Source organism: Hippocampus guttulatus, chromosome 14 (genome assembly GCF_054856545.1).
Source record: "Hippocampus guttulatus isolate MCC_2025c chromosome 14, RoL_Hgut_1.0, whole genome shotgun sequence".
In the NCBI taxonomy this organism is placed as follows: domain Eukaryota; kingdom Metazoa; phylum Chordata; class Actinopteri; order Syngnathiformes; family Syngnathidae; genus Hippocampus; species Hippocampus guttulatus.
This window is the reverse complement of record NC_141274.1, coordinates 15,898,362-15,924,346: the sequence shown is the minus strand read 5'-3', so window position 1 is coordinate 15,924,346 and position 25,985 is coordinate 15,898,362. Positions and strand designations below refer to the sequence as shown.

The following is a 25,985-nucleotide window of genomic DNA, read 5'->3' as shown; positions in this document are numbered from 1 at the left end:
TGAATCTTATTTCTCATTTTTGAAGCACTCAAGATACATTTAAAACAACTAGATAAAGTACTAGGTGCTTTATGTTATTTTGTATATTTTAAGTACTAATTGTTGTGCCGCTTGCTCTTGTCAGACAACCTTAGCAGAAAGCCAACCACACTACAGTGAACCCCCGCTTTTCCGCAATTTGGGGATGTTTTGGGGAACCGATTATTTGGCCATGTTTAACAGTTATTGCATTCGCACCATCCAGTGGTATCTTTGTGCCAACCAAACTGCCATGTACTGTATCGATGTGCGGGCAGGGGTTTTCTTCGATCAGGCTATATTCTTACCACCATCTATAAAAATACACGCACACATATATTATTTATCCTCTGTGACCAACAACTAATATTACTGCAGATTATTGCGTTTTGACTAGCTTCCAGTGCAATATATCCAGAAGTCTACATTATAAAACTAAACAAAAACTGTTACACTTTTTGAAATTACATTTAATTGGGTTGTGTGTGTTTTTTTATAGAGTAGAATACTACAGAGTGCTGTTTTCCTTATTTAAAACAAATCGCAAACAAGTTTGTTGGGTTTTTGGGGAGGCTGGCATTTCTATTCTTTACAATGGGGAAAGCTGATTTGAGACACAACTGTTTTAAATTAGAAACACAGGAATTAAACTCATCTCCAGGCACCACTTTACGAGCAAATTTTCACCATTCACTACAGGGCTTCTTCCCTCCACCCAGCAAATTAAAATTCTCACTCCAAGCAGAGAAGGGGGGGGGGGGGGGGGAGAACAAAAACAAAACAAAAAAAAAAAACAAGTGAATGATCTGTGCCTATGTGATCCCCAGATGTCCGTTGAATGTGTTCACTTGAGTCGCCAAATGCCAAGTTCACACTCAAGACATGGAATTTGGAAAATGTCAGGACTTTGCTATCTTATCTCTTCGAGACGTCCTGTCTAGGAAGCTTGGAGACGGATATGCAACACACCTTCCGTCTCCATCGTTTCCCAGCGTTCGCATCAGACGGCCTGGAGGGTTCTGCCCAACTGCAGTCCCCACTCTCCGGTTCAAAACCAATTGGATTTTGCCTTTCCTGCTCAACCCACACAGATCTTGCCCCCAGCACTTATCCTCACGAGGGTCGCGAGCGTGCTGGAGCCTATGCCAGCTCTCTTCGCACTAGGCGGGGGACACCCTGAACTGGTTGCCAGCCAATCGCAGGGAACACATTTAATATGTGGTCGGATGTGTGTCAAACTCAGATCCTGGAGGGCCGCTGTCCTGCATGTTTTCCTAGCCTCCTTGTTGCAACACACCTGATTCAAATGAACAGGTTTAATGTCAGGCTTCTGCAGACCTTGCTGATGATCTGATCATTTGAATTAGGTGTGTTGCAACAGGGAGACATGGAAAACATGCAGGACACGGCCCTCCAGGACTGGAGTTCGACACCTGTGACACAGAAGAACAACCATTCGCACTCACATCCACACTCGGACAACTTGGGAGTGTTTCATTAACCTGCCATTCATGTTTTTGTGATGTGGGAGGAAACCGGAGTACCCGAAGAAAACCCACACAGGCAAAAGGAGAACATTCAAAGTCCGAACAGGAAGGCTAGAGCCGGAATCAAACCCTGTACCTCTACACGGTGAGGTAGACGTGCTAACCAGTCGCCCATCATGCTGCCAAGTTGTGTCAAATAATAATGAACCATTAAATTGTTGGACCTTGGACAAAATATTAGATAAGGTCAAATTAAATTCACCTGTAAGGGATATAGTGCATTTTAAGTTTAGCTGAAATTTCATCCACCATCCCTAACTATATATATATATATATATATATATATATATATATATATATATATATATACTCTAGCTATATGAACATATCCACTAAAAGTTCAACTTGGGTCGCTAAGAAATATATTTGCTGTTCAAAGAAATTTGTTTTTTTCCCCCTCAATGAAAGTAAGATTAAACTAGTCCCTTGTTAATGTGGTTTTCAAAACCCCCAACAAAAACGTGATTTTCTTTCAAAAATCAGGACATTTCTAAGTGACCCAAACCATTTGAAAGGTAGTGAATATCTGGTATTGTACTGTATTGCTGATGCGTCCTCTCTTGTCATACTTGAAGGTTTTGCTTAGAACTCTGTCAAGTAAATCGCTTGCTGAGTTCAAAAACAAATTCAAAAAAATAGTACAAACAACCTACATCAATCAGAGTTAAAATGATAAATTCAAAACATTAAATGTAATGATAAATCAGAACTAAGTTGATAAATAGACAAAGGTATTGAAATATCCATTATGAATACAAGAGAAAATTGACACAAGAGTGCCAGGGTGTGGATGTATATAATCCCGATACAAACCAAAAGTTGTAAAAATATCACGGTTAAGGGTAAAGTATGAGCCTTAATGGAGACTTCTTTCTTCTTACTTTTTTCTTTTCTGATTGATATAAAAATGATTTATTAGATACAATCACATAACGGGGTAGGACTAGATACGTTTTTTATTTCTTCCTACTCCCTTGAACATAATAACTGTGTTGAATGAAGATTGATTTCTTTCTTTTTACTTTTTTTATCTACCTTATTTTCTGTCATATTATTACTGTATATATGTTTTATGTTCAATAAACAAACAAATAATTCATCCGCCCATCTACAGTTGTTGTGACTCACATTAAGTGCCTCAGACCTTATTCAACACAGTGGAAAGACACTTCAACTTGTAAAACACGAACCAGCAAGTAAGTCCTTTCCTGTACTGCCACCCAGCTGGAGTTCACAGCAAGTTCTCCAAACAGCTGGAACCCTGACAAACAAAGAATACTTCCTAAATGTACATTTTTTGGATGACCACACCATTAGGTACAAATGATTAAACGATTCAAGGGGATCTTTTCAATGTCTTGTACTGAAAAAAAAAATAGGTTTGTGTCTTGAGCGGCGGCCACCAATTAAGTGTAAAATTAAATCACTGAGCAAATGTTTTATCTAGTTTGAGAATGTTCTGTGAGCAAGAGCTGGGGGGCGGGGGATCCAAGTCAAAAGGCTGAAGCTAAACAATAATCCCAGGCTTGTGAATTTCCTATATGGTTTGAGAAAAGGCGAATAAAAATTCTTGCTTGGCTCTCGACGAAGGCGGACGTTTTTGCTTTCTGCTCCTGTCCCCCCCACCCCCACCCCCAACCTTCCCTGCTCGCCACTCAATCCATGTGCTGTCTTTGTCTGACTTTTCCTAGCCTCCTGTCGTATTTTCATCCTAAAAACAAACATGGAATTGGTTGGCTGGTCTCTCAATGCCATCGACAAAATTTTCTCGATGAGAAGAGCAGGCAGTGGGGAGCCTACTTACCCCTCGGGGACTTTTGCTGCTGGGTACACCCTAGATCCTTGGAGGAAGCGGAGAATGGTGTGCCTGTCAACACTGTCCGTTGAGGATGTGGATGACATCTACATTTTCGGCCTTCCGATAACAGGTATGCTGCTGTTTGGTGTGAGCAGTTTCCTGATCTATCGCAAAATTCAACCGACGGGAGCGGCTCGATTGGGAGTGAAGAGGCTGCCGGTCTAAGGATGGCATAGCACGGATGTCCAACACTCAGACTCAGACTGTGCTCAACCACAAACTGTTGCGGTTTTGGAGCGTCCAAGAACTTGGAGAAACTGGAATCCGTGCTCAAATATTGGCTGGAATCACGGATTTGGCTGATCGACGCCACTAAAGAGACATAAGCCACGGACTCAATGCCGTCTTAAATTCTTGGGAAGCCTGCTACCAAAACAACATCTGCTATCTCGACCTTCCCCTGATGAAAGTATGCAAGGAAGCTAGTCCCCCACCATCACCCCCTCCTTCATACATTCCCTTGTTTCACCGTCTTCATTGTTTATGTCTTGTGACCTGTTGTAACTGTCATATGCTTGTGCAGGAGTTTTTTGCCTAACTCAAATTATCCTCAAAATGAGGCTAGTTCGAGCGTGTTTTTTTTTCCTCCCTTGTGGTTTCTTTCTGACTTCCGGGTTGAGTGAACGCTGGCGCGTGTTGGCTGCCGCTGCTCAACCCGTATTATTTTGTTTTTTGTTATTGTAAAGTGTCCTTGGGTGTCTTGAAAGGCGCTTATAAATAAAATGTATTATTATTATTATTATTATAAGTAAATAACAGCTCTTCGTCCTAAAATAAATAAGTTGTATTTCATGGTTCGTAAGAACAGTGATCATAACCTCTTTAAATTCCCACTCTAACTGAAAATGCTGCTTATTCCGACAAATGACATTGCCAGTCTAGTCGTTCATTCTGTGAAATTTTTACCTATGACGATCACTTTCTTCTTGTGGCCCATTCTCGTGGGTTCTTGGTGCTCAATCTTAGAGAATGGGGTGCGGAGACCAGCGCCAATATTGGAGAGCTGTCATCGAACCGGCAGTGGACAGGAAATAACGCACTTCAATTCGAAAAAGCTGGTGCATGTGCCTTTACTGCCATCCACTGCATCGGGATGCGCACTACAACTAACAGCTTTAAAAAGCCACTCGCGGATCTCTGCGCATGCGTGAGAATCGAGGCGGAAAAAAAAGAGGCTGTCAAACAACAAGCGGTTTTGTGTAACAGTACATCGGCGTATGGCTAACGGTACGCCTTTAAGCTTGCAGGCATTGGTTCATATGACAAAACGGCAGGTGCCCTTTGTGCCATGTTAAACTGCTCTCGTGGAATTTAGAGGCTTGAACATTGGTGTAAAAAACACACAGCATTGTAAACCTCCGTTCATTCGTCACAATTTCCAGACAGAAAATGATCCCGACGGATGAAAAAAAAACTACATTTGGGTTTGTAAATTCCTTTAACACATTTATTCACATTGAGAAGCTAAAGTGAGGAAAGCCCGACCACCCCTCTCTTAATTAAAAGTGGCTTGTAGTGTGTGTGTGTGACTGCCCGCCATCCGCTGTCGTGGTGCAACTCGGCTAGGAACATGTTCTCGTGTGACACGGGGGCGTTGGTGGCTTGTTAGCGTCTCCCAAGGGAGTGTATGCGAGTCAAAGGGCACCTGAAAGGCGGTGGGAGAGGAAACTGTGCGTCACACAAAGTGACATATTCACTATTGTACCATTTTGAGGACAAATCTGCTCAGTTTGTTGCCATTAAACCAGAGCTAATCTCAGTTTTGGACAGGAAAGTTTTGTTTTAGTTGTTTTTTGTTCTCCCCACTTTTAGTGCAATCCACACCCATTTGGTTGCGAAATGACTCACGCTGGACACTGTGGCTATGGAGTGGCATTGTGGGGATAATATGATTCGTATAGCACGGAAGACTGTCTATTCTTTTTTCTTTTCTCTTGAATACACAGGATGAACAGGGGTCTATTCGGTTTTATTCTCCTAATTTTACAAATAACAACCCTGATTCATACTTCCGAATGACCGCCCTCCCACTCACGCATAAAAACACCTCCCATCCGCCGCCTACACGAGCTGCAATGCAGAACCCATTCACCTTTCTACGTCTCCTCTGCGTCACGCACTATCTCACTGTTGCCGTGGAAACTAATGATGCCCTATCTGCTCACTGGTGGTACTGATGCAGACTTATTCGTCGTGTATGGGCACAAAAACAACATGCTCAAGCGCAGGTTCTATTTTATGGTCCTTGTGCTAGTCCGAACAATTTTCATTGAATTCAGCCTTTTTTTTTCTGAGTGTTTTTTTTTCTCCCGAGAATGGTTTACCCTGACATTCAGTTGACATTCTTGGTCTTGATCATGCGATTATTGACTTTCCTTCCTCTTTTGACCCTTAAGAAAAATCTCAGAAATGGCAGATATTCCCTTTTTAGTAAAACATGAGGATTCCTCTTTTCTGCGGTCTCCTTTTCATTTCCACGTCTTATGCTGTATTTAGCATGTTCCTCTATTGGGACATATTGAAAGTTTCCCTCTCGTGTGAATGTGACTTTTGGTGCTTTAAATCGACACAGATTCTGTCGTGTCACACTCTTTGCTGGAGAAAAGCTAACGTTTAAATCGAAATCTGCTTGATAATATGATGTGTCAAATGGTTGCATGTGGTTACTCCAGCCTTCATCTCTCACACTGCCCCAGTCATGGGAAGTGACAAATTCAAAATAGTTCCTGTACTTCAACTGTTTCTTCTTTTGGTGAGGGGGGCGTCTGTACTTTTCATTATTTATTGATATTTTCCAACTTTTTACTTGTACTCCCTTTGTTTGAAAATGTATCAAGAGTTTCTGCTCCTTATTTTGTCAAATGGATTTGTTACTTTTTTCAGTGTGTGTATGATGACCCCCCCCCCCCCCACTCCCCAAAAAAAAGACGGAGCACTAACAATGATGATGCAACACATTCGGTGAAGCAAGATATTCCCGAAGAGAATTTTTGTTGTTCTCAGCTCCAAGAATGAATTGCGGCAAACGCTTTGTGTCTCGTGCCAGTCTAAAACCACCATTGACGTTTTTTTGAGTGTGTTGTCTCAAACAATAATAATAATAATACATTTTAATCAAAGAAACGTTCATTCTGTTTATTCAGACATTTGAGGGCTTGGCGTATAGATCTTAGTCATGACCACCACATATTCTAGCCACCAGATGTTTTACACATGCATGTAAAAAAGATGCTAAATCAAGTAGCATCCAGTTCAATTTTTTTCCCAATTCGTAGTGAAATTATTTGAACACAGCATTTGAAAGGGGATACAATGTCTTTTTTTTCTCCACAATTTTGACGCCTCGTTTTATATATTTGCTGATGTTTTTGATCATTCGAATTTGGCAGGGCTGTTAACAACATTTCTCGATGGTGTATCAAATTCACAACGCATTTATTTCGGGACAAGTATGGGAGCTGAATTCTTACTTCTTTTACAAGTTTGAGTACTTTTCCACAGCCGGGGGAAAAATGCCATCCAAATAAAATGGACTGACTTTTGACATTTAAAAAGATGCAGATGCCACCGTACAAAAGTGTGCTAGTGGACAGCAAAGCTTTCACTCGAAATCTGCTTGGTATTAGGTGGTTTTCTAATGGTTGCTCGCGGTTCCTCCAGCCCTCGCCTCTCACACCTTCCCCGCCCATGCAATCTCTCTCTCTCTCGCTCCCTTGCTCTGCTCGGTTTTGGCAACCCTGAGCTTTTTTATGCTATGACATCAAACCACAATGCATTGCACTGTTTGGAGTTTACCTAGAGTCTCCATGGCAACAAAGGCCGGCCCGGCCCCTTATTCAAATATAACCGGAAACGGACGTCATTTTGGGCCAATCTGTGCGCTCTGGGGTGACATAATGGAATTTTTAGGGCTAGAAAGCGAGCGGTGCATAGCAGACGTGCCACAAGGAAGAGACAGCGACTACAGGAGGGGCCCCGGCGTCTGAAACCCTTCAAGGAAAGAGGGTGGTGGTTTACAGGAAAGATCCGCCGCTTTCCCCCATGTTTTGGATAGTGGAGTCTGCGAGTGCGCGCCCTCGTGTGAGGGCGTAGAATGGACACGAGCCTATCCCCAGGCACTGTGTTCAAATCTCCGAGGAGCCCCAGCACCACCTCTTCCCACACCAACATGATGAAGAAGGACATCAATCTCAACCTGGACACGCAGACCTCCGAGCCCAAGGCCAATCCGCTGCGCGACGCCGACGTGCTGCTCAACTCGCCGGATTTGGGACTACTCAAGCTGGCCTCCCCCGACCTGGAGCGTCTCATCATTCAGTCCAACGGGCTGGTGGGCGCCGCCAACCCGACGTCCCAGTTCCTCTACCCGAAGTCGGCCAGCGACGAGCAGGAGTTCGCGGAAGGCTTCGTCAAGGCTCTGGAGGATTTGCACAAGCAGAACCAGCTGAGCGAAGCGGGCTGCGTCTCGGTGGACAGGCTGGAGCTCCTCGGAGCCGCCAACGCGGTGGGCTCGTCCGCGCTCCAGACGTCGGACTTCCCCGTGTACACCACGCTGAACGGCTACGCCGCCAGCCCGCTGGGCGGCACCACGATCAATTACTCCACCGACACCATCCCTTTCCCGCCGCCTCCGTCCCACCTCAGCCCGCAGCAGCAGCAATCCACCGCAGCGGCGCTGTCCCGGCTCCAGTCCGCTGGTGGGACCGTGAAGGACGAGCCGCAGACGGTTCCAGACATGCAGAGCCTCGGGGACAGCCCGCCTCTCTCCCCGATTGACATGGACAACCAGGAGCGAATTAAGGCGGAGAGGAAAAAGCTGCGCAACCGGATAGCTGCCTCCAAGTGCCGCAAGAGGAAACTGGAGAGGATCTCTCGGCTGGAGGACAAGGTGAAGAGCCTGAAGACGCAGAACACCGAACTGGCGTCCACGGCCAGCGTGCTCCGGGAGCAGGTGGCTCAGCTCAAGCAGAAGGTTATGAACCACGTCAGCAGCGGATGCCAACTTTTACCAAATCAGGTCCAAGCTTACTAATTTTCAGCCACGTTGAATGACTTTGGAGGCAAAGTTGGTAAATGCAGCGTGTAAGTGAACTGAAAGGTTCATTGGCAGAGGGTGTGTGGTCGCAAGCCTGCTGCTGAGTGGCCCCAATGGAAGCGGCTTGTTGGCACAAAACAGCCATGTAGCAAACTGCCATGCAGCACCGTGAGTGTACACACGTGACACAAGTGTATACTTGAGGGTGTCAAACTCATTTTTGTCGTGGCCACCCTATACAGTAGTTATGGTTTCCCCTCAGAGGGCTGTTACGAAACTATATGCAGTACAAGTAAAATTACCTCGTCGCATTATAAGCTACACTTTATCGCATAACTAGTTTTTAAAACAATTTAACTATTGTCCAATTTACAGCGGGGCTTTATTTTACATAGTGAACACCACGGCTTGCCTGTTTTTCCCGTTTTGGTCACGTGACGTTTGCTGTGCGAGCCCATGGGCACAAACGTCAATTTCAGTCGACAACAGGGGGCGGTACGTCATAATAAGTCAGCCTTCTTGGAAGACTGAAAACGGGTGGATGAGTTTTCTTAATTCCGATTCCACAGACGCAGTATTATTTAGACTTGTGGAGGCACAAAATGTTTGACTTGTCTTCCACGTTAATTGGGATTATTAATTCTATTATTCCATCTTCCCCAAAACATTTAGTACGTGTTTTCAATCAAGTCAAATAACACCACATTGTATTTAAAAAAGTGAATGTTGGGAAATAAAGTGGTTCTCTGAAGGCAAGCGTCAGGTACACTGTGACCACCTGAGCGTGAGATGGCAACATTAAGTGCAAACAATATGCAATTCCGCTGGTACAGATTTGAGGAAGAAATGAAGTAGATACACATGATTTGCTTTATTGGGCCATATAAAATGTGGCGGGCCGTATCTGGCCCCCGGGCCTTGAGTTTGACACCTCTAGTATTGATGGAAAATCTCAACAGCCAAATGTAAGTGTCATTAAGTGCTGCCATCCAAATGTACATATGTACTGCCTTACTTGTTTACAAGCACTTGCTCTAACAAATGTCTTTTTTATTTACCAAACCATTTATTTACTTTTGTTTTTCAAAAATGAACACTGCATATTTTCCTGCCAGTAAACCATTGTATTCCATTGTGTTTGTCTCCATGGTGGCTGCTTAGAAGACTTTAGGCACCAAACCTCCATGAATGTACGTGTATGTATTGGGAAGCCCCATTTGTGTACGATGCACTCATCTCTTTGACATTACATTCACTATAGTAAAGTGTTTGCGCTTACATTGTAAATTAAACAAAAATCAGATTTTCTTACGATTTAACCGTGATCTTGTCTTGCACTGTCCCTACTGTGGACGAACACTAGATGAGGGTGGGGAACCTACAGCCCATGGGCCAAATACGCTTGAAACAATGATACATGCGTGTTGACAGTTCCCATAAATGTAAAATGGCCCTCTGGTGACTTCATAAAAATGGGTAGTGGAGGGAGGGGGGAGGAAAAAAAAGTCCTCACCCAGCAAAGAAGGTTCCAAACTGGCACTGACAAAATGATTAATGTATTGCATTAGGACGCCCTCTGTTGGTCATCGGATGAACAAACAGGCCACGTCAATGGCACACATTGATTAAATTCCTGTACAGTACTGTACCACCATTTGGGAGTAATTGTAGCTCTCCGACAACTTTCAGCTGCTAGCATTTATTTATTGATCCCCCATTGAGCAAATCTGGCACCACAAAAATTACAGCACAATTCACACAACTAATACCAGATGGGCAGAAAACAGCTATTTACAATTTATGACAGGGAGGGTGTTCTTGAATCATAAGCATATTTACAGCCAGAGCAAAATAAATGGGGTAGAAGGGGGTGACTTGGATTTCATTTTCAATTGCATTCCGTTTACTGCCTTTTAGAAAGAGCTGCTGACAGGTTTGCCACAGCCCAGCAAACTCTACTTTTATTTGGATTCCTCTTTGGAGGTTGGTGCAGACTGCTCACACACTTGCAATTTAAGACATGTGTGAAAACCATCGGCAGACTTGTGTTGCTGATATTTGGGTGTGGTCGGAGATAAACGGGACCTCTTGTAGCTCTGAGAACAGTCTGCTATTACACTGGCATCTCTTTCAAAGTTACATAACTGCTTTGGAAAAGACAAATTAGATGCTCACCAAACGCCTGGAATGTTTTACTGTCCTCTTGAGGTTGTAAACACCGACATGTTAAAAAAAGCGATGAGGACTAGAAAGGAGATGCAGATTGGAAACACAGTAAAAATAAAGTTATAAATAATACAAAATATATACTTGCATGCACTTCAGTGAACGCATGTACAGTAAACCCGCATGAGCAAACCCACTTCATTCAAATTTCAACAATGAACATGCTAAAAAAAAAAAAAGATATCGTGTTCCCTTGCCAAAATAAAGACTTGGTTGAAGCTGATGGTGCTGTCATCGTGAAAGAAGAAAACAAATGCACAAAATCTTTAACTCCTGACACGTGGGCCAGATGTCACAACCGATAACGATCCAAGTCAACAAGCGATACAAACAACATAGAGCCTAACGCACGGGAAAGAATCCATTTGAAATGATTTGGGTGTATAATAGCTCGATTCTGGTTTTTGTGTGCATCTTGGAATGCAAAGCAAGTGACTTTCTAAATATCTATGACCCACATAAAAGGTTAGCGAAATTGGGCGTTCAGGAGAGTTCCAACAATGTCTACTTCTACACCTTTCTGTGACTTTTCTAGTTTCTTGTTTTAAGCTCCTGATGAAGCCTCGAAGAGTTGCGGCTCCTCATCTTGAAAGACTGGAAGAGTCACAGAGAGGATTAGAAAGTTGGAGTAGAACTGCAACTTGTGCAAAAATGTCGTGAAACCTTCTACAGTTGCAGTTGAGTTTAGTGAAGTTAACATGTAACGGTCGATGAACCATTTTGTTTCATAGGGAAATTTTACCTGAATGCCCAATTGCCGGGCGGCCCGGTAGTCCAGTGGTTAGCACGTCGGCTTCACAGTGCAGGGGTACCGGGTTCGATTCCAGCTCCGGCCTCCCTGTGTGGAGTTTGCATGTTCTCCCCGGGCATGCGTGGGTTTTCTCCGGGTGCTCCGGTTTCCTCCCACATTCCAAAAACATGCATGTCAGGCTGATTGAGCAGTCGAAATTGTCCCTAGGTGTGAGTGTGGGCGTGGATGGTTGTTCGTCTCTGTGTGCCCTGCGATTGGCTGGCAACTGATTCAGGGTGTCCCCCGCCTACTGCCCGGAGATGGCTGGGATAGGCTCCAGCACCCCCCGCGACCCTAGTGAGGATCAAGCGGTTCGGAAAATGGATGGATGGATGGATGCCCAATTGCCATCATTTAATGTGAGGAGCAGACCCTTCCCATGTTCTAAGCATGGGCCAGTGCCAGATTTCAAGGGAAACCGTGGTTTGAAAAAAGTCACAGTTTCAAAACGGCTAAAACTACCCCTGCGTAGTATTTTTTTTAATGTTATATATAAATATTTTTTTTGTCCGAGTTGTACTGCAAGCAAAATGACTCAACCCCTCCCGCTGCTCTGACAAGTAACCACATTGAGTTGTTGGTTGTTTTTTTTTACATTCACCAAAGTACCCACGGACCATGTTGAAAACAAACCAACCTTATTTACCAAAAATTTCTAAATGATAAATGTCAGAGCTGCAATTGCAGTAATACAATCCTGTAATTTTTTTGTGTTCACGGTTATTCGACCATCAGAATCTGTTACCAGCCCATGCCTATTACCGTGACTTCTGTAGTGTTAAAACGTTCGAAAAAGTCTGTCTTTAAAAAAATTCTAGGAGACTAAATAGGTCAGCACTAAGGGGCTGTAGCACCAAAAAAAAAAAACAACTGATGCTGCTGTCCACTTTGAATCACAAGAAGTGTCCCCCCCCCCCCACACTTTTTTAAATTAAAAAGCTCGCAAGGTTCAACAGAAATCCTAGATTATATTTGACTAGCCATTGATAAACAGGATTCAATGTATCGGCATTTAAATACAAGCTTCAGAATTATACTTGGACCAATGAATACCTGTCAACTGGGAAATAACCCCTGCTTAACAGGAGTATGGCGACAACAAATCAACTGTTTTGTATTCATTTGGATTTGAGATTTGAATGTAAATTGCAGGACCCGACATGAACAAATTACAGACAACAATGTGGGCTGGCTCTTGTATCGAGTTTGCACACATTATCTACATATATTGGGGAGGAGGGAGGGGGACATGGAAATGTTTGCATGTTGAATAGCACTCGGCCCCTGACTCAATTAGGATTATGCTGTGCGGATGATATAGATTGAAAAGAGCAAATCTGTGGCAATCGATTCTTTATGATGAAGTAGCATTGCTTGCGTGTGTCTGTCAGTGGGCAATCATTCCGGGCAGGTGAACAGATATGAGAGAGAAAAAAAAAGGGACTGTAAATGGGTTCCCGGACAGCAAATGTAGTGCATATGTATGTGTGTGAGAGCGAGAGAGAGAGACGTGTTTAGCAAGCACAGTCCTGATGGGACCTCTGTGGCTGCTCGGTGAGCTGTGGGCCTTGCTTGGCTCCGGTGACAGCGGGGTCGTTGTTGTCCAGAGTCTCGGACATCCTCTCGCAGATGATGTCCACCAGCCTTTCAAAGGTCTGCTTCACGTTGATGTTGTCTTTCGCGCTTGCTTCAAAGTGCTCGAAACCTGTCGTCCAACAGAGGGCAGTAGAGAGACATCAATGAGACTTTCCGACCCCCCCCCCCCCCCACCCCCCTACCCCCATGACCAGAGCATCTTGTCAACTCTCCTTAAGACGTCTTGGTCAATGGAAGTGAAAGGCTGCCACAAAGTCCAAGATCCTTCAAGTACACTTTACACAGTAACTTGCTTGACAAAAAAAAACAAACAAACAACAACAACAACAACAAAACAAACAAACCCAAACACTGCTAAACGGGGGGGGGGGGGGGGGGGTGAGACCGAAAAGTGTGCTTGACGCAGTTCCCTCTACATCAGGGGTGGGCAAACCTTTTGGCTCAGGGGCCACATTGACTTAAAATTTGATAGACGGGCCGGGTCAGCACAAGATAGATTTATTAACATATTAAACATAAACAGAACAAAAGCATTAAAGTATTAACATACTTTTTAATGGGAGCAGTGTTGTTGCTCACCCATTTTAGCCAGTGCATCAAAGTCTGGTTGTAATAGTGTTGTCGCAATTCTCAGAACAGATCTGAGGTGTTCATCACTCATCTGGGATCTGTGGGGTGCTTTGTTGGTGTTCATCACACTAAAAGTCTGTTCACACACATATGTCGAGCCAAACAACACCAGCATTCTCCGTGCCATCTTCTGGAATTTCTTTGGAAATTTGGCTGCACTTAACGAAGCATAAAACTCATCCAGTTTCAGGGAGTGGAACTTGTCCTTTAACATCATGTCACAATGGAGATCTATCAGTTCCAACTGCAACTCCTATGGCACTGAAGTGCCCTGTCAATTTTTCCAAAACCACAAAAGCGACGGCAGAATTCCTCATGCAGGTCATCCAGTGATTTTCTATATTTTTTCACATGTTGTGGGGCCTCCTTTAACATAGCCAGTGTGGGGAAATGAGCAAATGACTTGGCTAACATTTGCTTCGAAAATAAAATTAGCTTGTTTTTGAAGGCTTTGACGTTTGCTTGCATTTCATGCACAAACAGTTTTTTCCCTTGGAGCTTCATATTCAGTTCGTTCATGTGTCAGTAGGTCCACGGTAAAAAAAAATCACAAAGCCAATCTGTGTCATTCAGCTCAGGAAACTTGTCACCGTTCTCAAATTGCTCTAAAAATGAAATAATCTCCCGTTTGAGCTCCCACACACGTTGACATACTTTCCCCAACTTAACCAGCGGATATTAGAATGGTACAATAGGTCCGTGCGATCAGCGTCAGCTTCTTCAAGGAAATGAATACATTTACGATGGTGAAGTCCCCTCGCTCGAATAAAATTGACAAGTTTCACAACAGGCTTCACTACGTGGTCAAGCTGCAGCACGGATTTACACAGTGCTTCCTGGTGAATTATGCAGTGTAGGAAAATTACCTCCTGCACAGGGTTGTCCTCTTTCACCCTGTCCTGAATTCTCTTCAGCATCCCCATAATTTTTTCCCGTCAGATTCAGTGATCCGTCTGTGGTAACGTTGGTGAGCGTTCTCCAAGGTAACTTGTGCCTCTGTATGACCGCTGACACGCTGTTAAATAAATCCTCTCCTCGTGTTTTTCCTTTCAGGGATTCCATATCCAAAAACTCCTCCGTAATCTCGAAATTCTCATTAATCCCTCTAATAAAAATTAAGATCTGAGCGGTGTCCTTAACATCGTTGCTTTCGTCCAGTGCCAAAGAATATAATGAAAATCTCTCCGCTTTTTTATTTAGCTTGCTCGTTAAGTGTTTGTCAATTACTTCAATCCGGCGAGTCATTGACCTGCGTGATAAGCAAATTTTTTCAAATTTGTTCTTGCTCTCAGGACATAAAATACTTGCTGTCTCTAACATGCACTCTTTAAGAAACTCCCCTTTGGAGAAAGGCTTGCTGGCTCTTGCTAGTTTGAATGCCAGTAAAAAACTTATCATCGTGCTTGCTTCTTGGGTGGAAGTTGATCGAGTAAAGATGTTTTGTTGAGCCTGCAAACTTGCTAGCAACCTGTCAGCGGTAGCTGTACGTTCTTGTGTTGAAAGGTTGCTGGCGTAATTAGCATGCTTAGTGGAAAAGTGACGGCTGGTGTTGTATTCTTTTAAAACCGCAACAATTTCTTGGCATATAAGACATACAGCCTTAGATCGGACTTCTGTAAAAATGTATTTAGGCATCCATTCCTTCTTAAACACCCGGCACTCACTGTCAACTTTTCTTTTCTTTGACATTGCTGCAGATGGCTTGCGATCTAACCAGTAGAAGTAGAGCGATTACTGAATTGGAAATGGCTCGCTCTCTTGAGTGCGCTCTCCCTCTCTCTCTCTCATTCTTTCGGGGTACGGGCACTGCAAAATCAAGTCACAGCGCCACCTGGTGTTGAACGCCCGTCATTGCAAGTCAAAATGAAATAAATTGCAGAATTCACATCAAACCTTGTACTGTATTCTGAACCAATCTTCGGCGGGCCGGATTAAAAAGCCCAATGGGCCAGATCTGGCCCGCGGGCCGTAGTTTGCCTACCCCTGCTCTACAAGAATTCGCCAACTGGTGTTTTGTGTGTGTGTGTGCTGACAAATGCTCCAAGATGGCACCAATGCCCTGCATCATAGGAGAGTTGTAATTTGTGTCTCAGAAGTAAGATGAATGATGTCTTTCAACAGAGAGAATGATACCTTTGTATGTTTAGGCAGTCTTAACCTGGGTTGTTAGTAGAAGTATTCGCTGCATGTACAGTACGTGCGTGCGTGTTTATATTTTTTAAATAAAATTGTAAGCCATTTTCTTATGGCTTACATGTTGTAAACTGAGTTTGAAATATTAACTGATTCACGGCAGGCCATTTTCAAGGCGGAGTTACCCAAATTGCCACAACGTAAGTACAGACATACTCCTTCGAGTGTGAGGTTCCGAAACTTGCCATTTCTTCCCCTCGTAATCAAAATGACAAGCCAAGATTCTACATTACCGACACAAAAGCTATGCTGCTCTTGAATCCAACGTGATGCAACGTCGCCATCTACAGGGACCTGTTGGTCCTTACATGTGTTTTCAAACCAGAGTTTCATCGACAAATGGGGCAGACCCACTTCCAAGCCTTGAAAAACATACTTAACGAATATATACATTGATGGCAGCACTAAACGTTTGCATTCCAGCGGACTAATACAAAAAGGGCGTTTGGGGTCAGGCATACAGTAGCCAAAGGTCCAATTTAACTTGGTCTGTGCATCTCAAAAGAGACTTTCTAGAGAAGTGCGGTGAAAATAGAATGATTGAACTTCAACAGGATGAAGTAAACAGACGCCTGCGCTTACCAAGCTGTTCTGACAGGTGCCGGCCCCTCTCTGTGGCCACCACCCGCTCATCTTCCATATCAACCTTGTTCCCCACAAGGAGCACCTGAGCATTGTCCCATGAGTAGGTCTTGATCTGAGTGGACCTGTCGGGGGTACAAACAAACTAACGTTTACTAAATTGAGCATGCACGAATACAAAGCATTACTGAGGGATTGGGCGACTCAGTGTTCGACTGGTTAGCGCGTCTGCCTCATAATGCAGAGGTGCACGGTTCGATTCTGGCTTTGGCCTCCCTGTGTCGAGTTTGCATGTTCACCCTGTGCTTGCGTGGGTTTTCTCCGGGTACTCCGGTTTCCTCCCACATATTCCAAATACATGCGTGACAGGCTGATTGAGCATGCTAAATTGTCCCTCGGTATGAGTGTGAGCGTGGATGGTTGTTCGTCTATGTGTGCCCTGCGATTGGCTGGCGACTAGTTCAAAGTGTACCCCGCCTCCTAACCGAAGACGGCCGGCATAGGCTCCAGCACACCCCGGTCCCTTGAGCAGATCAGAAAATGGATGGAAGGATACCGAGGCATTAGGGCTTGGGATTTTTTCCTGTTTTATTTTTATTTTTTGTTATTTTTTTTAAATAAGTACATCATCAAATGGTGTCATTTTGGCGTGAAACAACTAACTTTTGACAACGGGGTTCCAAGCTTTTGAAAATGCTCATCAGGGCTCATACTAAAAAAGTCGGCAGTAAAGGGTGACCCAAAAAGATGCGTACCCATATTTTATTCGTTAAAAAATCCATTTTTTAACGAATGTCTTTTCTGTTGCAGGACGTGAAAGGTGAACCTATGGATGATTGTTTTTAGCTATAGTTGCCCCAAAAATGTCTTGGACAAATCAGCAGAAGATATTCTCCCTGGAGATCTATTTTGCAACAAAATCATACCAGAGTGTACAGATTCAGTTTCGAAAACGTTTCCATTGTCGCAACTTTCCACCAAAATCAACGATTGTTAGTTGGGTTACGAAGTTCAGAGAGCATGGGACTGTAGTGAACTTATGTTCTAAAGCCACAGGGGGAACTTATTCAGGCAGGAAAAAGAGTGCAAGGACAGAAGAAAACATTGCTGCAGTGAGGGACTCAATAGAACGCAGCCCTAGGACACATCTTGGGAAAGCCATAAATTGACTAAAAATTGACAGAAATAGCTGAAACTCTGGTGAATGGTCTTCCATAAACTGAATAATGTGTGGTTGTAATTTGAAATAAATAGCTTTTTAATCAAACTCACAATTGAAATTTTCATGGGTACGCATCTTTTTGGGTCACCCTAAAAGCAGAACCATGATTATGCTTGGTAGATTTGTTTGTTCTGGTGGGGTTAATGTTCCAATGTGTAAGTGAAGTGTCAACAAGGCAACCAGACAGGTTTCAAACAAATATTGAACTTATTTGTCTGAGAAGTCTCTGAATGTTAATTTAAAACCAGTCCAGTCTATTCAACTCACTGGTTCCATGATTATCTTTGCACAGTAGTTTGCATGGCGCTGTCAGGGCATTTATTGGTCTTGTCACCAGCAATCGAGTATGGGATGAGCAAAGTAACAACCTGAAAGGGGTGCTGAGCAAGAACAGTCAAAACACACATGATGCACAAGCGTCCCCTCACCAGTCCTGCACGGCGTTAAAGGACTCCTCGTTGGTAATGTCATACATGAGGATGAAGCCCATGGCTCCTCTGTAATAGGCTGTGGTGATGGTCCTGTAGCGCTCCTGGCCGGCCGTGTCCTGCATCCACATACGTGAGTAAAACGCCACGGTTTTCTCTCCATAGAAAAATCGAAATCTGACATCCAGAAAACTGAAAGCTTATGTATGGGGCTGCAGCTAATGGATATTTTTAGAACACAAATATTCTAATGATTCTCCCATTGAGTGATCTGATACATAATTTGTTTGACTTTGGTACGCATTATTTCTTTTTTTGGGAGGGGGGGGATCCTTTTTTTGTTTTGTTTTGTTTTACTCTTCCTACCAGCTGCAGCCAAGTCAACATTGCACATGAAAACCTGTCTTCAACTGCCTTACCTGGTCAAATAAATGTTACATAAAGACATGATAAATAAATAAATATTGATTTTGCATGATTCAACAATATTGTGCATGTGAGGCGCAAAAACAGTTCTCTGCTAACGACTCTGCATCTGTGTGGAATGGCCTGAAAGCAATCACAAACTATAGAATGCCATCCCCCAAACAGTGAACAATAATGGTCTGGCTGACGAACTCAAGTCAACAGTATTTATAGAGCACTTTCAAACAGCCATCGCTGCATACAAAGTGCTGTACATGGAGCAATTTAACATATACAATAAACAGTAAAACTAATTGGTAATAAAGACGGTAGAAAGCACCAAACAGTAAAACCAAGAACAAATCTAGGTCATGCTGAGTCAAATGCCAAAGAATACAAGTGAGTTTTGAGGAGGGTTTTGAAGATGGGCAGCGAAGAGGCTTGCCGAATGTTCAGTGAACTAAACATGTTTTTTTGCCGATTTGAAAAGGTCACCCCCATTTCCCACATACACCCACCTCTACCAGAAACCACTCTATCCACGCCCCCACCCTCATTCTCTCCCCTACAGATCCACGAACAGGGCGTGAGACGGCTCTTCAAGCAGCAGAAGATCAAGAAAGCTGCGGGGCCCGACAAAGTGTCCCCCTCCTGCCTGAAAGTCTGCACTGACCAGCTGGCTCCAGTCTTCACACAAATCTTCAAAAGATCCCTGGAGCTGTGTGAGGTCCCATCCTGCTTCAAACAGTCTACCATCATCCCAGTTCCCAAGAAACCAGCAACATTGGAACTAATCGACTATAGGCCTGACGCTCTGATGTCTGTGGAGGACACAGTCAACATCGGCTTGCACTACATCATCGGGCACCTCGACTGCACAGGGACCGATGCAAGGATCCTGTTTGTGGATTTCAGCTCTGCGTTCAACACCATCATCCCGGAACTCCTCACCCCCAAACCTCTCCAGCTCTGTGTGTCCCTTACGATCTGCCAGTGGATCCTCAGCTTCCTGACGGGACGGACACAACAGGTGAGACTGGGAAGAACAACATCATCAACACGCACCACTAGCACTGGAGCCCCACAGGGATGCGTCCTCTCGCCACTGCTCTTCGCTCTTCACGAACGATTGCACCTCAACAAACCCAGCTGTCAAACCACACCAACTTCATCCTGAAAAGGGCCCAGCAGAGGATGTACTTCCTGAGGCTGCTGAGGAAGCATGGCCTGCCACAGGAGGTGCTGCGACAGTTCTACACGGCAGTCATCAAATCAATCCTGTGTTCTTCCATCACGGTTTGGTTTGGGGCCGTCACAAAAAAGGACAAAATCCGACTTCAACGGACAGTTAGGACGGCGGGAAAAGTCATTGGCACCCCCTAGCCACTCTTGAGGACTTGCACACTGCAAGAATCAAGACAAGGGCACAGAAAATCCTACTGGATCCCCCGGACCCTGCCCACCACCTTTTCCAGCTACTCCCCTCACGCAGGCGCGACCGATCCATGCGCACCAAATCCAGCAGACACTTAAACAGCTTCTTCCCTCAAACCATTAACTCCCTAAACAGTCACTGATGTATACTCCACTGCACCAGACAATTCAAAGCGATCAAGGACATCTGCACAATTGCACACTTCTTGTACTACAAATACTGCTACTGTTCACAAAGGTTCAATGATTTTCTGCACCAACTGTACAACTATTATAGTATTGTATTCTACCACTGATAACTTTAGCTCTGCTGATATTTTGCACATTGTCTCAAAGTTGTCACTGGGTGGTACCACTGCACAACGGTTCACTTACATTACGAAATGTCCTTCCATACTTATTTGTCATGTCCTTGTTTATGCTGATACTAATGCAGTGTGTTCTACCGGAGACAAATTCCTTGTGTGTTCTACATACTTGGCCAATAAAGATGATTCTGATATTATTCTGGTCCACTGAGGGTCTACTGTCATGTTCTACTGTCGTCTCTGTGGGTAAAACTAATGGCTGTAGACAAAAACAAAAAAAGAAAACGCTTTGTTGTGTTCCTACCATTAAGAAGGAACACAGCACTGGACTACACCGAGCGCATCAGTGCATCGAGACATTTTACTTGGTGAAAAATATGAATGATCTGGCCTCAATCAAATGGTTCAACACAATGTTCAATGATTATCGTAAACAATAAATCAGGTGTGTCAAACTCATTTTTGTCTCGGGCCACTTCGGAGTTACGTCTTACCCTCGGAGGGCCGTTCTATGACAGTTGACACCACAAACATTTTTAATCATCTCATCGCATTATTATTTGTACACAACAAATTAATAGATTACTAGTTTTGAAATCAGTCAACTATAATAGTTTGTTCAATTATTGTTCAAGTGAGTGTAAACAGGATAGCTAAATTGTTGCAAAATCTCATTTCTTATTTATTACACATGAGAGTGTGACATTTTGGTGCACATTTTAGCAAGGATCATACAATTTGACACACATGCACATGGTTGTCGGTTGATTGCTATTTATTGTTTTATTTGTTTATGTATTTATGTCTTTTTCTGCAGTTCAGTTTCGCTGCCCTTATTTTTAGTGTTTTCAATGCACTGCATGTTTGCACTGTGATTGAGAGGAAAGAAATTTCATCTGTGCTGTATATTGTACATCAAGCATATTTGACAATAAAGCTGACTTGACATGATTTGCTTTTGCGGGCCACATAAAATGATGTGGCGGGCCGGATCTGGCTACCAGTGCTTGAGTTTGACACCTGTGCAATAAATGATTGAGTGAAAAAGCGCTGCTTGGAGCCGGCGCAGAAGCACAACGATCACAATGGTGCCACCGCTGCCGCAATTTGAGAAAGGGGAAAAACCCTGGATTGCGAAAAGACTCGGACCCGTCTCACCCAAATCTGCAGCTTTATCCTCTTGTCGTTCCTGTAGATGGTCTTGACCTTGAAGTCAATGCCCACCGTGCTGACGAAGGCCGGCGTGAACGAGTCATCTGCATAGCGGAAGAGGAAAGACGTCTTGCCCACGCTGCTGTTGCCGATGATGAGGATTTTAAACATGTAGTCAAAGTTCTGGTCCGAGGACTCCTTTTGTCCGTAGGTGGCATTTGCAGACGCCATCTATGCAGGGCATTAAAAAACACACACACACACACACACACACACACACACACACGCACACGCACACGCACACGCACACGCACACCAAAAAGAAAAAAGAAGACTAATCTGTGAGCAAGGAGTTGTCTGAGAAAAGAGCACGTGCTTATGTACAAAGGGTGGATCACTACATTTAATTTTTGGGAGGCAATCTCAATAAAATTAAAAACAGATGTCGGCCACAGAAGGTGAAGCTAAGTTAGTCCTTGTTGAGAGCTGCAACTTAAACTTGCAATTGTGACAGCCAGAAGTGAAGTGATCTAATGCGAAACACATTGTGGCAGTGCAGTCTGGGGGCAAACAACCCACATATCGTTTGGAATTATTTCAAAAAGGCTGTCATTAGGCTTGTCGCTTTTTCGCACTATTCAACAACAAAACGCTCATGCAAGGTGTCCCCATTCTTACATTCCACACTCAAATCGACTCAACGACTCAATGTGTTTGGCTTTCAAAGGTGGAGCAGGGGTAGGCGAAGAGTTTTTTTCCCCTTGCCCCTTCTGTAGGAAATTTGGGGTTGAATCTAAAATGCACTGTAAGCTTTATTTAGCATGATTGTCAGTGATTAACGATCGATAGAATCCAAAATACAGCTGCAAATAGGCGAATTTGCGAAAAGTCAATCATCATGAATATCAAGAGGACCCTTGTACTACATTCTACAAGCCCGTGCCTGGACACCACCTTGTGGCATTTTCAGCCCACCGCACACACCAAGTGAACACAACCGAACAGTGCACCTTATTTTTCCAAGGTCCTATACCCATGTATCTTTTTAAAGTCATAAGTCAGTAAGTTGTAAGTCAAACGACAACAACAACGATGCAAACAAATCTGTGGCGTTATCATTTAAACTTTTCATGTTCCAGAAACAATGATATGTGGCGCGCACTTCTTATGATGTGTCCTTTTCATGACACGATAATAAATGTAAATAAATCATAAATAAAATATTCATCGGTCCATCCATTTTCTGAACCGATTTATCCTCACAAGGGTGCTGGAGCCTATCCCAGCCATCTTCGGGCAGTAGGCGGGGGACACCCTGAACTGGTTGCCAGCCAATCGCAGGGCACACAGAGACGAACATACATCCGCACTCACACACACACCTAGGGACAATTTAGAGTGGTCAATCAGCCTGCCATGCATGTTTTTGGAATGTGGGAGGAAATCGGAGTACCCGGAGAAAACCATTGCAGGAAAACATGCGAACTCCACACAGGGAGGCCGAAACCACGACCTCTGCACTGTGAGGTCGACGCGCTAACCACTGGACCGCCCAAATAAAATATACATACTGCACATAAAATAAAAACCCTACAGAGGGATCAAACGGTTTTCCAAATTGCAGCCTTTGTAATAATAAAATCCCATTCTACTACATTGCAAGGTTGGATTAAACTCAATCAGCTGTTCGGCCCTAGTTTCAGGGTGCCACATACTTGAACGAACCACAAATGGGGGATGACGACGAGGTAAATGGTTGAAGATGAGAATAGACGAGGGTTCACTCACTGGAGATCACGCTGTCCTGTTGCACAGCAAAACTGATTCGCCATAAAGAGGCATCACGACGAGGAAATGCATCCTAGCAGAGCAGCTAAAAGCATCTCTGCACAGTGAACCCATCCTAAGAACAACCCCGCAAGATGACAAAACGGAAGTATTGGGGCTTAGCAAGGCTAAGCATCAGATCAACCGGCTGACTGGAAACAAGCAAGCTCCAAAGGGAGGCTGGGCAGCTGGGCTAGCCAAACGCGGACGGCCATATGGTTGACTAAGACCCCCTTATCCCACCCGGGTCACAGCCCAAACCAAATGGAGGTGAAATAAAACAAAAATCATCTACAAAACTGACCGAACACATTTCAAACAGTTTTCGAGACATTTTCACATCGGAGATTATCCGACGTTAGCAGGCTGTAAAACGATCGAACCAATTACCACCGGGGGTGGGGGACGTTTTCTGTCAAACGACACACGGCAAGACGGATTGTGAGAGCCACTTAAATATGACACGTCGCTCTAGGAGATATAATAAAGTGACACACAGGTTCGTTGTTGCCATTTATATCTCAGTGGGAGGAGGCGCTAGCTAAGCATCCTTGGCTATGTCAAATGAAGGTTACGCTTGCTTATTTACGGCTACAAAAATCTGTCGAAATAGACACGTCGGCATTCCACAAACTAGCAGTGATACACTAAGTCCAGACAGGGTAAGACGGGAACATATGTTCGTGTAGTTTACCGTGAAAGGCTTGCTTTATTGTCGGCTTCGCTGCAGTCGTTTCAGCCCGGAGCCTGCCCAGCTTCGCACCTGCAGTCGAGCGTGCGTCTCTTGATTGACAGGTCCGGGCCCAAGTGGGTGGGGCCAAAGAAAGTTAAGAATGACTGACAGGAGCCTGCACCAATCACAGAGGAAATAGTGGGAGGGCGAGACGATTCGCAGAAGGCAACCATGGGAAATAAACTATGAAATCTTTTTTTTTTTTTTTTAAGGAATTATATTCGGCTAAATTAAAACAATATATACACCAAGAATGGGAAACGGGCAACTTTTTATTCATCGACTTATTTATTTATTTAACAAACTCCTCAAATCTTAAAGAAACGATGATAAATGAACATTCAATTCATGTTTCCAGGAAAACGGGGAGGGAGGAGGGGATGAGGGAGGGAATCCTGGAAGAGGAAATGAAAAAGAATTGAAAAAAAATAGTAATGGAAAATATGAAAAAAATAATGAAGAAACAGAAAAAAAAGCCACAAATATGTTAATCCAAGGCACTGTGATGGACAAATGGTTTGCACGCTCCTCTCACAGGTCCAAGGTTCGACCTTCCTGTGTGGCGTTTGCATGTTCTCCCCATGCCTGCGTGGGTTTTCTCAAGGTATACAGGTTTCCTCCCACATCCAAAAAAACATGCATGGCAGGTTAATGGAACACTGAATTGTTCGTAAGTGTAATTGTGGGTGTGAATAGTTGTTTGTCAATGTGTGCCCTGCAATTGGATGGGAACCAGTTGAGGGTGTACTTCACCTGCTGCACGAAGACTGCTGGGAGAGGCTCCCGCACGGCTGGTTATAACGGCTGGATGAATGTTAATGCAAAGGTGCTGAACTGCGAACATGCAGGAGTCGACTGTAGTTTTAGGTTGTGATATTACCGTTTACCACTAGATAGCAGACATGTCTAGGTTGCACTTACACTGGGTCTTACAGTGGGTAAGACAGTGGTTCTTAAGAGTTAGAGGTGTTAGAGGTACCGAACCCAACCAGTTCATATGCACGTTCACCGAACCCTTCATTAGTGAAAAATAAATATATGATTTTTTTTTTTACAAATTCAAGACATAACAAAAACACATTTAAAACAGTAAAAAGTAAATAAAATTCCAATGTATGACGTACTATCACGACAGTCACATGGTGACTACTGAGTGAACTAAATTTCCAGCAGCACTGATTGAACAAGCAATGTAATGTGATCATCTGCAGCCAGCGATGGCCAAGCGGGCGTGTCATTACTAATTGACATCTTGAGTCGGGTGTGTCTCAACCTCCATGGTAGAGGCTCCGTCGAACCATTGAGACCGATTCCACTGGCCTAATATATCTATCCATCCATCCATTTTCCGATCCGCTTCATCATCACAAGGGTCGAGGGTTGAACCGATTGCCAGCCAATCGCAGAGAAGAATCACCATCCGCGCTCACACTCACACCTAGGGACAATTTAGAATGTTCAATCAGCCTGCCATGCATGTTTTTGGAATGTGGGAGGAAACCAGAGTACCCAGAGAAAATCCACGCAGGCACGGGGAGAACATGCAAACTCCACACAGGAAGGTCGGAGCCAGGATCGAACCCACGATCTCTGGACTGTGAAGTTGACGCGCTAACAACGGGGCCACGGTGCCGCACCTGCCTAATACATATACAGTAAATATTCCCATCCCCGGAATTCTATGGAAAGGAATATCCTTCACCCGGAATAAAAACCTATGCATTAACATTTTGACTACGATATTACGTGTTAGCGGAACTTGCGTAAGCGGAAATTCCACTACCCGTAACCCGGATGGAGGTGTAATGCCGCGGGAGCTTAAATACACGTAACGCCCACCCGATGCGACGGAAAATACACAACGCTGAAACAAGTTTTCACTTCGCGTTTTTCGATCATCAGATTCTAAACGACGACGTGTAAATGAGTTTTTATTGCCGTGCGTTTTACTGTAATTGTGAATGATTTTAACTTTATTCACTTACGTCCTAGAGAACGCGG

At 44.0% G+C, this 25,985-nt stretch overlaps 2 protein-coding genes, 1 long non-coding RNA gene and 1 pseudogene across 6 annotated transcripts in view; 1 reads left to right on the top strand and 3 right to left on the bottom strand.

Annotated features, from left to right (window-relative positions):
- LOC147195348 (uncharacterized) overlaps window positions 1–4,442 on the bottom strand; it is a 31,859-nt gene extending 27,417 nt beyond the window's left edge. For 2 of the 3 annotated variants that reach the window (XR_015102770.1, XR_015102769.1), the window contains exon 1: window positions 4,330–4,442. This is a non-coding gene — a long non-coding RNA (uncharacterized LOC147195348). Of the gene's footprint in view, window positions 1–2,755; window positions 2,827–4,329 lie in introns of all 3 variants that reach the window. The other variant, XR_015102768.1, reaches the window with a different exon arrangement.
- Window positions 4,443–7,316: 2,874 nt separating this feature from the next.
- On the top strand, window positions 7,317–9,765 carry LOC147195347 (transcription factor JunD-like). The gene has a single exon (XM_086128473.1). It carries the CDS (start codon window positions 7,517–7,519, stop codon window positions 8,453–8,455), a length of 939 nt encoding a protein of 312 aa, XP_085984599.1. The 5' UTR covers window positions 7,317–7,516; the 3' UTR covers window positions 8,456–9,765.
- A 376-nt stretch (window positions 9,766–10,141) lies between these two features.
- LOC147195345 (ras-related protein Rab-3A-like) lies at window positions 10,142–24,063 on the bottom strand. Of its 2 annotated transcripts, XR_015102767.1 has the most exons (6): window positions 23,946–24,063; window positions 21,431–21,655; window positions 18,126–18,244; window positions 16,476–16,600; window positions 11,427–13,179; window positions 10,142–11,278 (listed from the first exon to the last, which is right to left on the bottom strand). XR_015102767.1 is itself a non-coding variant. In XM_086128474.1 (5 exons), the coding sequence occupies exons 2-5, from the start codon at window positions 21,653–21,655 to the stop codon at window positions 12,989–12,991; spliced, it is 660 nt and encodes a 219-aa protein (XP_085984600.1). In that variant the 5' UTR covers window positions 23,946–24,063; the 3' UTR covers window positions 10,142–12,988. The 2 variants fall into 2 exon arrangements, 1 of the variants encoding a protein (XP_085984600.1); XM_086128474.1 differs by having other exon boundaries at window positions 10,142–13,179.
- On the bottom strand, window positions 13,935–15,389 carry LOC147195346 (general transcription factor II-I repeat domain-containing protein 2B-like; annotated as a pseudogene).
- Window positions 24,064–25,985: the final 1,922 nt, after the last annotated feature.